The 16,581-nt window shown below is 35.8% G+C and overlaps 1 protein-coding gene across 5 annotated transcripts in view; it reads left to right on the top strand.

Annotated features, from left to right (window-relative positions):
- Window positions 1–16,196, top strand: part of SREK1 (splicing regulatory glutamic acid and lysine rich protein 1) — a 45,114-nt gene extending 28,918 nt beyond the window's left edge. For 4 of the 5 annotated variants that reach the window (XM_061393387.1, XM_061393391.1, XM_061393389.1 and 1 more), the window contains 5 exons: window positions 2,401–2,520; window positions 2,884–3,270; window positions 7,342–7,437; window positions 12,808–12,952; window positions 14,019–16,196. In XM_061393387.1, coding sequence (XP_061249371.1) covers window positions 2,401–2,520; window positions 2,884–3,270; window positions 7,342–7,437; window positions 12,808–12,952; window positions 14,019–14,168 — 898 coding nt within the window. In that variant the 3' untranslated portion in view covers window positions 14,169–16,196. The remainder of the gene's footprint in view (window positions 1–2,400; window positions 2,521–2,883; window positions 3,271–7,341; window positions 7,438–12,807; window positions 12,953–14,018) is intronic. The other variant, XM_061393388.1, reaches the window with a different exon arrangement.
- Window positions 16,197–16,581: the final 385 nt, after the last annotated feature.

The following is a 16,581-nucleotide window of genomic DNA, read 5'->3' as shown; positions in this document are numbered from 1 at the left end:
CCTTCTCTCTGTAGGAGGGAGTAAGGAGTTATTTGTTATTGTCTTGGCTAGGACTGGGAAGATGTGTTTCCACTCTGTCCAAATTTTTATTGTTTTTTTTTTCATAGGGTCAGGGTTAGAAAAGGTGGGTAGTACTCTATTGTAAAGTTATAACTTTTACAGACCAGCATAGGAACTGTAAGACATTTTATAATATTTTAATGGGAAGCAACTGACTTACAAATGAACTTTGATGCAACATCATGGTAAGTTGCCCTTTATTTACAATTTAACCTGTAAGTGCAATTTTGTACATTTATGCTAAAATGAGAACTGCTAATGATGGCTCACATCTTTATCTTTGATTGGAGTAGTCTTGCTCTTGACTTACAGCTTTTAGCTTTCCTAATCAGAATACTTAAAGGCAACTAGTGGGTGACATAGACATGAAATCTTTATTGTCAAAATTAAAATACAGTAATTACTCTTGAGCAGTGAGTTTCAAACTCTGAGTACCCACAGTGTAAAGTGGGAAGCCAAGCGGTCATTGCTTTTTTGTGTTTTGCTTTGCTTTTGTTTCTTTTTTTGTTTGTTTTTTTTGGTGAGTGCTTTTTTATCATTAACTTTTATTTGTTAGGGCTATGGTTAATTTTTATTAAGAGTTTCTTAATTAAGACTGGAAAGCGCTATTTGAGGAAAACAAAATTATTATTATTTTTTTTAGCAAAGTTAACAGGACTATTAAGTACATAGAGGCAAAGGCCCTTTAAAACATTACCCTTATGTGGATGGCTGTAAATGGACTTAAAAACGTTGTAAGTTTGGCAGGTTTTCTCTAGTAGCTACTACTTGACCCTAGTGTCTCATAGGTTATTGGTGATAAAGATTTCAACTCACTAATAGTTATTTTCTTAGATTAAAATGTGGTATGAAGATAAATGAGATGGTTAGATAGGATCACTGACTCAACTGACATGAATTTGAGCAAACTTCAGGAGATAGTGAAGGACAGGGAAGCCTGGCGTGCTTTCCTGTGTCACGAGGAGTTGGACACAACTTAGGGACCGAATAGCGTAAAGATAAAAGTTTAATTTTTAAAGCCATGTAATAGATGAATGATCTAGTTGAAAATTAACTGTTGGAAAACAAATTTTAGCTAACTGAAAAATGTGTTTTATGAACAAGATTTTATTTTTAATTGAGGATTGTTTGTAGATTTTTTTGGTTTCATAGCATTCTACAAGCATTTAACTATATGTATTTCTTCTATAAACTTGTTTTAACTTAATTCATGAAAATATTACTATCAAGATGAGTCTTAATTATGTAAGGCATCCTTATAGAAGTTCATTTTACCTTCTTGGAATAATTTTTCATTTATGTTAATTGTTGATGATGATGTAGATATTGAGAGTAGGAGTTTTAACCATTTATTCTGCACCAGGAACGGTTAGTTTTCCATACATCATCTGTTCTAACCATCATGGCAGTCATAAGAGGTGTAGGTATGATTTTTACTCCAGTTTTTAGATGAAGAAACTCAGGCTTAGAGAGGTTAAGTGATTAACCAGAGTTCTCTCAGCTGTTGTGTGGCAGAACTGAGTGTCAGAGCCAGATTGTCTGTCTCCAAAACCAGTGAGTCTCATCACTTGTTGTATGCATTCAGTTTTGTCATATTTTAATGAATAGTTCCTAGCATACCTCAATATGAAAAATGTCACTTATATATGCTATTTAGTTGGGAGAAGAGCCTAGAGAATTTTAGAATTGGAAGAACAGTTATTTTTCCTCCAAGAATTCTAGTAATAATGGTTTCTTTTAATACTTCTGTATATGTAATTATAAAATCAGGGCCTTTGCAAATTGAGTATTTGATTATATTTAGCGTTCACTCATGAGTAAGGTGTTTGGTCTCCTGTCACACTAGCACCATCATTAGTACCGTGCTTTCTTACACATTCTTCTTAGTATGTGTTATGACAAACAACACACAGCTGTTTATAGAAACCACTGAACCATATAACCACCACTCCCTGTCAAGATAAGGTGTAACCACAAGCAGTCATATTACATGCAAGTCAGGAGTTAAAGACAATTTATGATATGGAAATATGGACCAAGAGAAATCATCTGTACTAATTGAAGCATGTAGTACTTAGCAAAGGAAAGTCACACCTGAAACCATCAGCTTGTCTGACGTAGGAAATAGCTTAACTTCTTTCTCTATTTCTGTCTTTGTATTCTGGGCAATAAACTGGTAAAGTTTCCAGTAAATTATGTCAGATAAGCTATCTGAAGTGTTATGTAAAGAGAGTTTAAAAATACTGATAAATACTGTCAAGTTTGGTTTTAAAATTCTCCCATTTGAAATTGAAATTCTGAGACTAAGTTTTGATACTCTAACAATTTGTCTTTCTTTAGGAGTAGATCCCACAATAGATCACGTTCAAGACAAAAAGATAGACGTAGATCTAAGAGTCCTCATAAAAAACGCTCTAAATCAAGGGAGAGGCGAAAGTCAAGGAGTCGCTCACGTTCACGGTGAGTTTTTTGAATTTAAGGGTAGTTTTCTCATGACCTCATTTGTTAAAAATCTGTTGTAGTTTAAAATTTGAATGAAAGAAATTGAACTTTTTTTTGATCGTTTAAGTAATAATTTAATGTCAATTGTCATTCATTTGAATCTGATGGTTACTATGACTTATGAGATTTCCAGACTACTTAATTCAGCCTGGTAATTGTTTCATTTAGCTTCATGTACGTAGAAAGTATGTAGACATTTGTATGTAATGTCTTTTAGCTGTTATCAGTTGTTTTGATAATTGTTGAGGAAACAATGAGGTCCTTTTTGGGGAGTAGAATTGTTTTAGTTGTGAATTTATTTATTTATTTTTATTTTTAAAGGGACAAAAGAAAAGATACCCGAGAAAAAATCAAGGAAAAGGAAAGAGTGAAAGAAAAAGATAGAGAAAAGGAAAGGGAAAAAGAAAGAGACAGGGAAAAGGAACGTGAAAAAGAAAAGGAACGGGGTAAAAACAAAGATAAAGACCGAGATAAAGAACGGGAAAAGGACCGAGATAAAGAGAAGGACAAAGAGAAGGACAAAGAGAGAGAGCGGGACAAAGACCATGAAAAGGAACGAGACAAAGAAAAGGAGAAGGAACAAGACAAAGAAAAGGAACGAGAAAAGGACAGATCCAAAGAGACAGATGAGAAAAGAAAGAAGGATAAAAAGTCCAGAACACCACCCAGAAGTTACAATGCATCAAGAAGATCTCGTAGTTCCAGCAGGTTTGATAATGCTTCACCTTTCTACCAAGAGGCTCATTGATGACAGTTTTCAGTGAGAGGGAAAATATTGTTATACATGGAATCAGTAAAATAATGGTAGAACATTTCTCTAGCAGAGGGATTGCTACAGTATTGAATCAGTGAGGAGGAAGAGATAATATTGGGCACAGTTTTTGGAAAAGTTAGCTGTCCTTTGTAATCCACTGCTGTAACCTGGCGGTGGTGCAGTGACTGCTGTCGCTGTTGCTTATTATTTTCTTGGAGGGTGGGATGGCAGGGGCAAGCTTTTTATTTCTGACTTGGTTTTATGTGGAAAAGTTGACTGCTTATTAGGCTTCTATATTTCTTTGGAATGAGTAGTAAATTTAATATGTAAAATTATTTTTAAGGTTGCAGTATTAGTCTTTTTTGTCATCTAAATTCATTTTTACTGCTCTATTTTGTTGAATGTGTGATGTTTAAATTTTGGTTTTCATTTCTTTGTTAAGGATTTGCTTTTTTCTTAGAACTCTTTACTAATAGGTGCACTGCCATCAGGGCTTCCCAGGTGGCACTGATGGTAAAGAACCCACCTGCCAATGCAGACGACATAGGAGACACGGGTTTGATCCCTGGGTTGGGGACATCCCCTGGAGGAGAGCATGGCAGCCTACTCCAGTATGCTTGCCTGGATATCCCATGGACAGAGGAGCTTGGCGGGCTACAGTCCAGAGGGTTGCAAAGAGTCAGATGTGACTGAAGCAAACACACACACACACACACACACACACACACACACACACAGTCCAGAGGGTTGCAAAGAGTCAGATGTGACTGAAGCAAACACGCACGCACGCACGCACGCGCACACACACACAGACTGCCACCAGGTGGCAGCAGGTTGCCATAGTAACAGCAGCAAACAAGGACCTTCCTTAATTCAGGATTATCTCAACCTGTATCCATTGCTTCAGATGATATTGTGACTATAAACAAATGGAAGTTCCTAAGTTGTGTTAAAAACTGTATCTTAAAAATACCTCAAAACATATTTTAGCAAATTTTAAAGATATTTTTGAAAGGTTTTTCATAGAGAATAATTTGAGACTGGCATGTGCATTTCCTGATGTTTTTGCTTTGTTTTAATAGCTTATTCTTAATGCTAGTCTTTGGTTACTTAATTGAAGATAATTTCTAGCATTTATTGAGTGCTTTACCATATGCCAGATTTTGTGTTTCAGCAGAGTTTTTCATGACTAATCTTATTTAATCGTCACAGTAAGCCTGTGAGAAGACTGTTATCATGGTTTTAAAACATGAAGAAACCAAAGCTCAGGAAATTTTCCATCTGCTCTGCACTTCAGTTAGAAGTGTAGTAGTACAGTAGCTCTTTCTCTTTTTTAGTGATTGTTTAAATGAAGACTCTCACTAGTACTTGGTACTGGCTTTTTCAAAAATGCCTCAGAAGTATAAAGTTGAAAGCAGCAGTATATGTTAAAATGGAACTTCAAATCAGTAGATCTCTGCTGTATTTCAGCACATTGAAACAACCTGAATAATTTCCCTCATTGCTGTAGGTGTTGGTTAAGCCTTGCGGTGTCTTTACTGCAGTTGTTTTATTGGTTGTGTTTCACACATTCTTTGATGTTTATGTTTAGACAGTGCCTTTCACAACACCAAGTAGCGTCCTGATTCTTTTCAACTTCATTTGAATTTACTTTTTCTGATGACTTCAAAATGTTTAATTTTTTCATGGACTATTTTAAGTTGCTTGATACTTAAGAAAGTGTGGATAGTCATATTCAGTCCTTAGATAACCTCTGGGGCCTGGAGAATAAATGCTGACTGATGCTGGTTCAGTCTTTTGAAATGATTCATGCTTTCAGAAGAACTTAGTGAAGAGTTAAAATTTCTTTTAGCAGTTTTCTTCCTTTCAAGTGCTCTGATTTGTTTAGTGAATAGGAAACCTGTTAACTGCTCAGAAAAATAGTCGACTTGATGTTTTTATTTCCAACATTGTCTTCTGAGCTATGTTTTTTAAAGAAAAAATTTTGATATTTAAGAACTTTTAATGCTTGAAATTACAGTCAGTAAGGATGAGACCAACAAAGGGAAAGAGAAAAAATTTATTGAGCACCTACTGTGCACCACACATTAGGCTTGGTACGTTACAGATGTTATCCTAATCCTCATAACAGCACGGTGAGACCAGAGTTGTTATTTATCCATTTATCCATTGGAAAAACTAAGACTCAGATTAAGTACTGTGACCCCAGTCGTGCAGCTGGTTAAGTGTGAAACTAAAATTTAAAGGTCAGCCTATTTAACTCCAATCTGCATACTAGTGCTGATAGCTTCCTTCTCAACTGATTATTCTGGATTGCTGTGTCTCAAGCCTGGCTCTCATTACCACTAACTGGCAGTTACTAGATGTCCACCCACACACAGTGTTCCTGAAATACAAGTAAAGAGTTACACTGATGAAGAGGGAGCCATTTTGTATAAAATGGGATACACTGGCATTCTCACACTATGAAAAAAGTTACTTCTGGGGTGTGAGGTGGGGGAAGGGGTGCTGCTCCAGAATGGTATTGATTGCATGGAATGATGTCATCCAATTTCCACAGTAGGAAGTATAATTTTGAGGTGACTTGGAGATAAAATTAGGTAATGGAGGCAAGAACCTTAGGTAGAGCAGAAATTGATTTGTGTTCTCAAAGTTCTTGAACTCTTCCAGTCTTCACATCTACTGTGTATACCACATGTAAGCATTGTCTAGTTTTTTATTTTATAGATGAAAAAAGTACACAAAATATTTCATTAGCCTAGAATCAATTTACTGACACATAAGGGAACTTGAAGTCTAGAGCATTTGGTTGTTTCAGTTCTGGGGCCACTTATTATCAAAGCTTCTTGTGAGATAGATCATTGGCTGCATTAGTCATTTAAGAAATAAATCCTCATACCTCATCACCTGAATAGACATCTTGCAGTTCATTGTTTCTAAGCTGACCACTCTTACAAATGACATAATTTGTTAGATAGCCTCACTGACTCAGTGATCGTGAATTTGAGCAAACTCCAGGAGATACTGAAGGACAGGGAAGTCTGGTGTGCTACAGTCCATCGGGTTGCAAAGTGTTAGACATGACTTAGTGACTGAACACACACATAAAATTATTATTAAAAGTATGTGTCATTCAGTAATATTTTAAGCAAAATAGTTTTTAATAAAAAAGTTTTTAATAATGTTAATCTATTTAATAATTTTTTACTTCATCATATTTAAATCCCAGTTTTTAAGTAATTTCCTTATATCTGAGTAACTTGTATGCTTAATTTTAAATGACTAAAACAACAATAATGAAGTGGTAGGTGGTTGAGGGGGTAAAAGCAGTTTATCTGTGAAGCGAACTAATGTAAATACTCCTTAAAGAGGCATTCTGCACGCTCGGGTTTAGAAAGGCTGTATGTTGCAAGCCTATTTATCTTTCACTTCTTGAAAAGGGCCTATTAACTTGTTAAGAAAAAATAATCCACAGTGGGGCAGCAAGGAGCTAGATGCATGACAGAGGATCTGGACAGCAACATGCTTTAGGTGTTGAGGAAGAAAATATGTTAAATGTAAGAGAGAATATGAAACATCCATTAATATTTTTTCTGCTCTAGAAATTTCTGTCCAAATAAATCACACGTAAAGGAGATCATCTTTTTATTTATTTATTTTTTTAACTTCACAACATTGCATTGGTTTTGCCACATATCAGAATGAATCCGCCACAGGCATACATGCGTTCCCCATCCTGAACCCTCCTCCCTCCTCCCTCCCCATGCTTGGGGCTGGTGCACTAGGAGATCATCTTTTTAAAATGAAATCTTAAGAGATGTTTTCGCTTGTCTGTTGAATTTATGGTTCATCATTTGACCTGTACTAAAATTAGATAATAGAATATTTTCATGAAAGACATTAGTTTAAACTGACCTTTAAAGAATACTCTTCACTTGAGAGCATTCCAGACCCTTTTGCTTTTGTGTATTTGAATTAATCTTCCTGAAGTTACTGGTTTTTAAAATGACATTCTTGACTTTCAGGGAAAGGCGTAGGAGGAGGAGCAGGAGTTCTTCCAGGTCACCAAGAACATCAAAAACCATAAAAAGGAAATCTTCTAGGTCTCCATCCCCCAGGAGGTAGGTTGAAAACATGTTCTAGAACTGAGGAGGAAGCAGGGGGGGGTTTTCTCTTCAGTCTGTTATTTTTATAAGTTTATATTTTGAGTGAGTAACATGTAATATATTAGTTTGGTTTAGAAATCTGGAGAATACAAAAAGTTATGAATAGATCTTAACTTCCATGATATGTGCGCCTATCCTGTCCCCACAAGTAACGACTTTATTAGTTTTTTGGTATATCCTTCCAGTTTTGTATATAGGAGCAGATGAGAATATATAATGTTTTTTTTCATGTTCTACAAAAGGTAGTGCAAAATGTACACTGTTGTACAGTTGCTTTTGTCACTTAACTACCAGAAGAACTTTGTGTATTCATCAGAGTGATGCTCATCCCTTTTCACAACTGCATGGTCTTCCGTTGTGTGTTATGAAACCAGCCTACAGTAACTGAATAGGTTCTCTTAATTTTCTTTTTATAAATTACGTAAGTCTGTAATGAATAGCTTTGGATTTACATAATTTTGTAGTGTGCCAGTGTCAACTTGAAAAAGTGCACAATGTGAGGGTTGTGAGTTAAGTTTTGTTTGGGGCAACGTGAGGACTGCAGCCGGGGAGACAGCACCTCGGATAGCGCTGAGAGACTGCTCCAAAGAGGCGGGGAGGAGGACAGAATATATGTGACTTTGGTAAAGGGAGAGTGCATGCAATCAAGCACGTTTATTTTTACTTTTTTACAAAGTTTCTGCTGGTCTGGTGAAATTTCTGCTAGTCACAAGAAACAGTCGTCACCATGAAGGGCTTCAGTGCTTTTCTAGATAGGAGTAGATGTAAGAATTGGGCTCATAAAATCGGCTCCTGAAAATATCTTACTCTGTGAAGATCTGTCGTGTCCATTTTCCCGGAGCACAGAGTGCCTCATTTCTGCTCTCCACCCTGGGCTTCCTCAGAGGGTGTTGGAGGGCAGCGGCTGCAGCAGCACACGATCTAATCCTTGTAGAGGTAGATGGCAAGCACCCCTGGCATGTGCCAGTCCGTGGATGACACCAGTATGCAGAGACAGTTTCTGTAAATGGTATTGGTGGGCCAGGGGGTGAGTGTTGTTGTGGTTTGAGAGATACTTCCTTCTGTGTTGTCCTTCATAAAGGTTGGTGGCAGCTTGCACTTTAACCAGCTGCATTTGAGATGCTTATTTCCCTGTAGCTCCTGCAGATTGTTTCCAAAGTTGTGGATTTTGGTCTATCTGAGAGATGAGAAATGGTACCAGTATAAAGTTATTTTCAGTGCATTTTTCTTAAGAGTGAAGGTGACCATCTCTTCATATATTTGAAGGCCATTTGTATTTCCTTTTCTATGAATTGTATACATTGCGCATTTTTTATGGGCTCTCTTTTTATTTTTTCTATTTTCAGGAATTCTTTCTATATTGTGAGATGATTCTTCAGTGACTTGGTTTCAAGTATTATTCCTAGTTTGTCATTTCTTGGAAATTGTTTATGAGACTTAATTTTATAGAGATTTTTGACTTACGTAGTTTAATTCCTCAAGTTTTTTTCTTTTGTGACTTTTCCATTTTGAGTCTTACAGGTAGAAGAGTCTTGGCTATTCCAAGATTATAGTAAAATTCCTTCATTGCTGCTTTTTTGTACTTTTATACTTTTAATTTTTGCATTTACATCTTTGATCTATTGGTTTTTCCTTGTTTGCAGTATGGCACATGGATACGATTTTATTTTTCCAAATGCTTCTTTATTTTCCAATATCATTAAAAACCCAATTTCCTTAACACTTACCCCGTGTTTCCTTTGCCATATACTAAATTTTCCTGTTTGTCTTGGAGTCTGTTTCTGGGCCTTATGTGGTATTGGATTGGCTTGACTGATGATTGTGTACCAGTAGTGCCCCATGCTTTTAATTATACGGATTGTATAATATTTTTAAATATTCAGTAAGGTCTTTATTTCCCCAGGTGGTACAGTTGGTAAAGAATCTGCCTGCCAGTGCAGGAGACATAAGAGACGCGGGTTCCATCCCTGGGTTGGGAAAATCCCTTTGAGTAGGAAATGGCAGTCCACTCCAGTATTCTTGCCTGGAGAATCCCATGGACAGACGAACCTGGCGGGCTACAGTCTATGGGGTTACAAAGAGTTGGACACAACTGAGCACGTGCACACACGCGCGCACACACACACACACACACACACACACACTTTTCCATACCTCTCATTTCTCTTTTTTTGAGCTTTCTTGATCATGCTTGTGTGTTTATTTTTCTGCTTGACCTTAAGAGTTAGTTTGACTGTGTTCTAGAAGTAAAACCTACTGATAATTTGTGTTATAGTATGATTAAATTTATTAATGGGGAAATTGATGAATAGATTTATTAATAAATAAAACTGTATGAAGGTGAGTCTTTCTATCCAGGAACATGGCCTACTTACTCAGGCCATCCTTAGTGTTTTTCATGAATGTTTCAGTGTTTATTTCAAACAGATTTTATGCATTTTCAAGGTCTAATTTTAGATATATGTTGCTTTTTTGTTCTTGTAAATGAAGTCTTTCATTATGTCATATAATTGGAGATTAGGTTTATACATAGGAAGGTTAGTGATTTCTGTATATATATTTTTTCATCCCACTATCTTCCTAATGGGTCATAATTTTTCACTTGGTTTTCCAGGTAGAGAAAAGAGGAATTTATAAAAAGTTTTGCCCAGGGTAGAAGGAACATGCTTCCCAGCAGAGATCTTTTGTTTATTTGTTTGTGGGTTATTATTTTTAGATGAGAATAAAAGGAAGGTGTGGGATATTGAGGAGGTGGGACAGATTTTTAAAAAATACTTTGCTCACGAAAGTAAAACCTTTTATCAACTGTAAACTCAAATTAAACAAAAAGATATATTTAGAACATTTCACCTCCTTCCAGATTCCTTCTACTTTAACATCCACTTTCTATAAGTGATAAATTGTTTTATCCTTCCTTGTGTTTCTTTTTTGCAAAATTAAGCAGATACATGTATTTAAATTTTTCCTTTTCTTCCAAAAGACAACATTGACAATATATGCTGTGTGTGTGTGTCTGTATGTGGTCAGCAACTCTACCCAACCTCAGTTCCATTTTGACTTAAAATTTGTTAAATTGAAGAAGTAATTTACATAACATAAAATTCACCCTTTTAAATGTGCATTTTAGTGATGTTTAGTAATTTTTGTTGCATTTTTCTCAAAAGAGTTCACAGTTTTGTGCAGCCATCACTGCTAGTTCCAGAAAATTTCTTTCAGTTTAGAAGAAAGCCTGTACCCATTAGCAGTTACTCTCCATGGCTCCAGACAGCCACTAACCTACTTCTTGTCTCTGGATTGCCTATTATGGCCGTTTCATATAGACTCACAGTATGTGTGGTTTTGTATCTGACTTCTTTGAATGTAATGTTTTCAAGGTTCATACATATTACAGTATGAATCAGTACTTCATTCCTTTTTAATGGATGAGTAATATTCCAATGAATGGGTAAAACCAGGTTTTGTTATTTAACCATTCATTAGTTGATGGACGTTTAGTATTATTCCTGGGTTTTTCGCTATTGTAAATAATGCTGCCGTGAGCATTTGTTTGCAGGTATTTATTTATTTATTTATGGCTGCACTGGTCGGCTTTGCTTTGCTTGGGCTTCCTCTAGTTGGAGAGAGTGGGAGCTGCTCTGTATTGCGGTGCACGGGCTTCTCATTGTGGTGGCTTCTCTTGTTGTGGGCACAGGCTCTAGGTATGCAGGCTTCAGCAGTTGCAGCATGCAGTCTCAGCAGTGGTGGCACATGGGCTTAGTTGCTTCACGGCGTGTAGAATCTTCCCGGATGAGGGATCAAAGCCACGTCCCCTGCACTGGCAGGCAAATTCTTACCCACTGTATCACCAACAAAAGTTCTGCTTACTGTAGTTTTGTAATAAGTTTTAACATCAGGAACTGTCTTCCGATTTTGTTGTTAAAGGTGGTTTTGGCTATTTGATGTCCCTGGAGATTCTATATGATTTTTAGGATGGGCTTTTTTCTATTTCTGCTAACAATGCCAATGCGATTTAGATGGGGATTGCATTGAATTTGTAGATCACGTTGAATACGATTGTTACCTTAACTATTTTAAGTCTTCTGATTCAAGAACATGGGGTGTGTTTCCATTTTATTTATGCATTTATTTCTTTTGGCAAATTTTTTGCCCTTTTGGTTAAATACATTGCTAAGGAATCCCGATCTTTTTGCAGTTGTTTCCTTGACTTTTAAGAGTTATATGTAAAGATAAACATATATACATAAGTATGTTGTAAATATATTTTTCTTGGTTTGTCATTTTTCTTTTGAATATGCTAGCAGTGTTTTTTTGCTTTGCTTTGCAAAAGTTTATGTAGGCATACGTATGAATCTTTTATTGTACTTGGAATTTTAGTTATGGTTCAAAAATCTTCCCTTTCATTCAAGTTTGAGAGAAATTCACTTACATTTTCTTGTAATACTTGTATTATTTCATTAAAAAAATTTAGGTCTCTAATCCATTTGGATTTATTTATGTGAATAAGATACGGACCCACTTTTATCATTTTCTGAATAATAATCCAATTGTTCCAGGTCTTTATCTTTTCCCCTATGATTTGAGATGCTTTATTGAATTTTCACATGTACTTGGGTCTGTTTCTTAAGTGTTTTTGTTTGTTTGCCTGGTCTTAGTGTTTATTTTAAAGCTACTCATAATTAAGACAAAGAATTCTGTATTAGGGTTAATTATTTTGAGTTGAAGATGGCTTGTTACGCTTCTGATATGAAGTGCATCGTTTTTTTCCCCTCTAATTTTAGGGATATGTTGTTTCTGCAAATGGAACGCCTCCAGTCCATCTTCGGCTTAGCGTTCGCTCTTGAATTGGTGGGTGGGACTTTGTGAATGAGAGGAGGGCACATGGTGTCATTGGTTATTTGAAGTTCCAGGTTTTTGTAAGTCATGCAGTCTTGCCTGAGAAGTCATTCAGCCTTATCTGATTCTTTTATCTTTTTTTAATTATTTTCTGGTTATTCATTTTTTGCTTTGAAAAGAAGGGGTAAAAGTATTATGTATTTGATTTTGTTTTATCCTAATTACAGTAGATAAATAAACCTTGAATGTTTTAAAACTAAGAAATTGGTAATACAAGATTGCGCCTCTGCAGAAATGACTGTGTGTCTTTAAAAAGTTAACTGGGTGTGGGATTGAGGTGGTGGGTTACAGGACTCATGTACGTTACTTGGTCCACCAGGTTACTGATACGCTTGTTTACAATGCATTAGTATTAGGTAAGAATATTTAGTTAACAATATACTGGGTATTTACTTTTTAAGATGTTAACTGACATTATTAATACTCCTATAGCAGAAATAAGAAGGATAAAAAGAGGGAAAAAGAAAAGGACCACATCAGTGAAAGAAGAGAGAGAGAGCGTTCAGCTTCTACAAGGAAGAGCTCTAATGATAGAGAAGGGAAGGACAAGGTGGAGAAGAACAATACTTCACTTAAAGTAAGCAAGTCTTTCCATGTTTAGGGTTTAAATAGTAAGTATGAGATTGTTCTTTATTTCATAGAGAGAGTAACTTTAGACAAAGCTCCTTGAGGGCAACAGTGTTTTTGGTACTACTTATTTAATATTTGTTATATCAGCAGTTTTTTCACCTAGTTTTTGAAGATAAGAACTAATTAATGTTAACTAGTGTAAACAGTTGCATTCCTTATCTTATTCACAGAATGGCATACAATAAAAATTTTAACAAGGTACAGGAGTATTTCTACTTGTTCACATTTTCCTCACTGCATTTGTTTTAGCAAATTTGACAGATGATGTTATCATTGGTTTTGTGATAATATACCAATTGTTAGGTTTGTTGAATTAGAATAATTAATGGAAACCAAATTCCATCAAGTAAGGATTTTGAGGGAGGGGCTAAATATTGTAAATACTTGTGAATTAGGTTATTTTCCTTATACTGGTAAGTAATATTTGTGTTTTATGAAGTCTGGTGCTTTCATCTTACAATTTTATTTATTCCCATACTGCTAGAAGTTTATCATCATTGTCAGTAACATTGCTAATATCTCCTGAGCACTTGATACATTCCAGACACTGTCCCACATGCTCTCTTTAATTCTTGGTTGAGGACTGAATTTGGACTGTTCTTGAACAGTCTTTGGTAGGAAGAACAGTGACTTCCTTTTCTACATTCCCTTGTTTTTGCTTATTTGGTATCCAGATTACAAGTCTATCCTGGCCTCTGTGGGAACTGTTTTACTTTCAGCAGATCTCTTCCACTTTTTCAAGTCAGGCAGCAACGTTTGTTGAATTCTTCCATAGAATTTCTGTGTACCTGTTTTATTCCAACTGAGTCTCCGTGGGTTGTCCCATCTTAGAAGTACAAAGGACATATCGATACATGTTTGCATATACTATTTATTTGAAAAGGTAAATGGGAGAAAATACCCAGTTTGACTAATACACAAAAGGTAAAGTTACATATTTTAGCCAGAACTAGATGTAATAGCTGGCAGCTCTTGAGAAAAATATTAAATGTATACCTAAATACTCATTGTAGGAGAAGGAGCACAATAAAGAACCAGATTCAAGCGTGGGCAAAGAAGTGGATGACAAGGATGCACCACGGACTGAGGAAAACAAAGTACAGCAAAATGGGAACTGTCAGCCCAACGAAGAAAACCTCTCTGCCAAAACGGAAGCAGTATAGGACCGACAAACGCACCTACACACACGCTGGAATAGAATCCAAAGCTGTTAATTCTCTCAGCAAGATGTTAAAAGTGAAGAAATCCAGTAGAGCATAAAGATACGAGCTAACGGCTTTTCTAGTTGTTAGGAGACTTTGTGGCCATCTTGTTACTGAGTAAGAAAACAAGCATGGACATCATGACGATAACAGGTGTGACCCAAACTCCTCATCCTCTAAATCTGTGCGTTTCCATGGCGGCTGACACCGTTGTCACGTGGTTTGTTAGTGTTTGCCAAGAACCATTACAAATAAATGGGACGTTAAAGATCTAAATTTGTTATACTATCCATTAAGACTGGAGATAAGCTTTGGAGGCTCTTTTAAGAAATGCTAGAAACTGATTTTGTATTATTTTACTTTTTTTTTAATTTCAATATATACAAATTGATAATGTGCTTGAAATCGGTGCAAATATGTACACACCCTTGTAAGTGCAGAGTTTGTAAGAAGTTTTAACATTTACTTCACAGGATTTATAGTGATTGTGTTAAATTCTCACTGTTGTGTTTTCTTTTGCTCACAGTTTAGGACAGTGGTTTTTCTTTAAAATAGTTTTACAGATTAAAGTTGCTTAAATAAGTGGATTACAAACCAACTGACAATGCATGCTACTGTTCTCTTTCAAAAGGAAGAACAACTGTGTTGAATACTAATGACATATTAGTATTCAGTGTTTAGAATCATTGGGTCTCCCCACATAGTAAGCATTTCTTTTTGAACTTTCTTGACATTTCCGAGCTTATTATGAACAATATTGCAGTGTGTGTTGTCAGCTGTAGGTGGTAAAGGTGCCATTTATAAAAAGAAAGCTGGGTTTTCAAAATGGGCTATGGGAGCACAAGCTGAAGCTTTAGTGCCTTCTACAACGTGGTATACTGTTTTCTAGAATTTTATATGAGCTAGTCATTCTCAATTCATATGGAATTTAGATGGGTATTTCATTCCCTCCCATAGAAAAGTGTGAAAGTGATATGTCAGAAGAGTTCTTCCTTACCTAATATGAGAGGGAAGTCTGTTTTAAGAATGACTTCAGCGCTTGAAACAACAGTGCAGTTGTGGGACCATCAGTTTTATACTGTGATAACTGAAAATGAAGCAGCATGTTCTCACTTTACTTAAAGCAAGACCCTTTAGTTGTCTCCAGTGGATGGCCTTAATTATTACCTCTCAATCATCTTCTCAAAATGATGTGCTGAAATTGTGCTTAAAGGAGAGTACGTGAGGTTATTTGTTTTATGTGTGAAGTATGTTTACTTGAGCTTAAAATATAGGTCATCCTGCATTGTTAGGCACACTTTTTGCAGAAAGTATGCAGGTAGTAAAATGACAGCATTGCTAATGCTTCCCCCAACCACAGCTTATAGTTTCAGAACTCTTTTCATTGTTCCATTTCCAAAAGTTATACCTTTTAATTAGCATGTTATTAAAAAAAATCAAGTATAATTATTTTAATGCAGTCTAATACAATCAAATTACTCAGTTGCCTTACCTCATGGGGAAGAGTTACTTATAAATTTAAAGAGCTGAGTAACACATCAGTTACTTGGTTTCAACTTGAGTTTTCTTTTAATGCTAATACTATTGAAACTTAAGTATTTGGTGGAGAATGGAAGGAATTGCCCTTATTCCAAGTAATGAAGCCCGGTTTGATTATGAAGCTGCTTAACTACTCTTCATGTGTTCACAATTACTGTGTTTTTGTTTTTTTTTCCTCTTTGTCACTATGTACATTAAAATTTTTGAAAATGCTTTACTATGTAAAGTATAGATGGTCATTTTAATCATTCAACCACATACGGTTGGCTGGTAAACAGCTTATTTTGATACAGGAATGCTTGGGTGCATATGGAAAGATTGTGAAGGAGTGTGTGTCTTGCATTAAAGCTTCTTATTTATGATATGTAAGTAGAATAGAACAAATGTTGTTTGAATCTTTGTTATTTTTAGTACCATTTCTCTAATAAAGCTAAGTATTTTAGAGGAAAATATTTGTTCATGCATTTCAAAACAGCATCTTAGGTTTATCCTGTTCTTGTTTTAGTTGGCATAGCTATGGAGATTGTTTTGGTATGGAGAGTGCATGTTTGTGTGGTGTCTATAGAGCAATCAGTTAAAGTTGAGTATTTTCTTGTGCTCTGTACTCTATTAAATGTTTGGTAAGTTGGTAATTAACATACGTAATCTGGTTTCTGATGCCAGTTATTTTTCTTGCTGATGATATTTATTCAGCTTTAAGATAACCATTCCAATCTTAAAAGACACTGATTTATAAAAATTGGGCTTGAGTAGGAATACCAGACAGAGATGGCAATGGCACCCCACTCCAGTACTCTTGCCTGGACAATCCCATGGACGGAGGAGCCTGGTAGGC

This window comes from Bos javanicus, chromosome 20 (genome assembly GCF_032452875.1).
Source record: "Bos javanicus breed banteng chromosome 20, ARS-OSU_banteng_1.0, whole genome shotgun sequence".
NCBI classification, from domain to species: domain Eukaryota; kingdom Metazoa; phylum Chordata; class Mammalia; order Artiodactyla; family Bovidae; genus Bos; species Bos javanicus.
The sequence above is the reverse complement of the archived record's forward strand: the minus strand, read 5'-3'. Positions and strand labels throughout refer to the sequence as shown.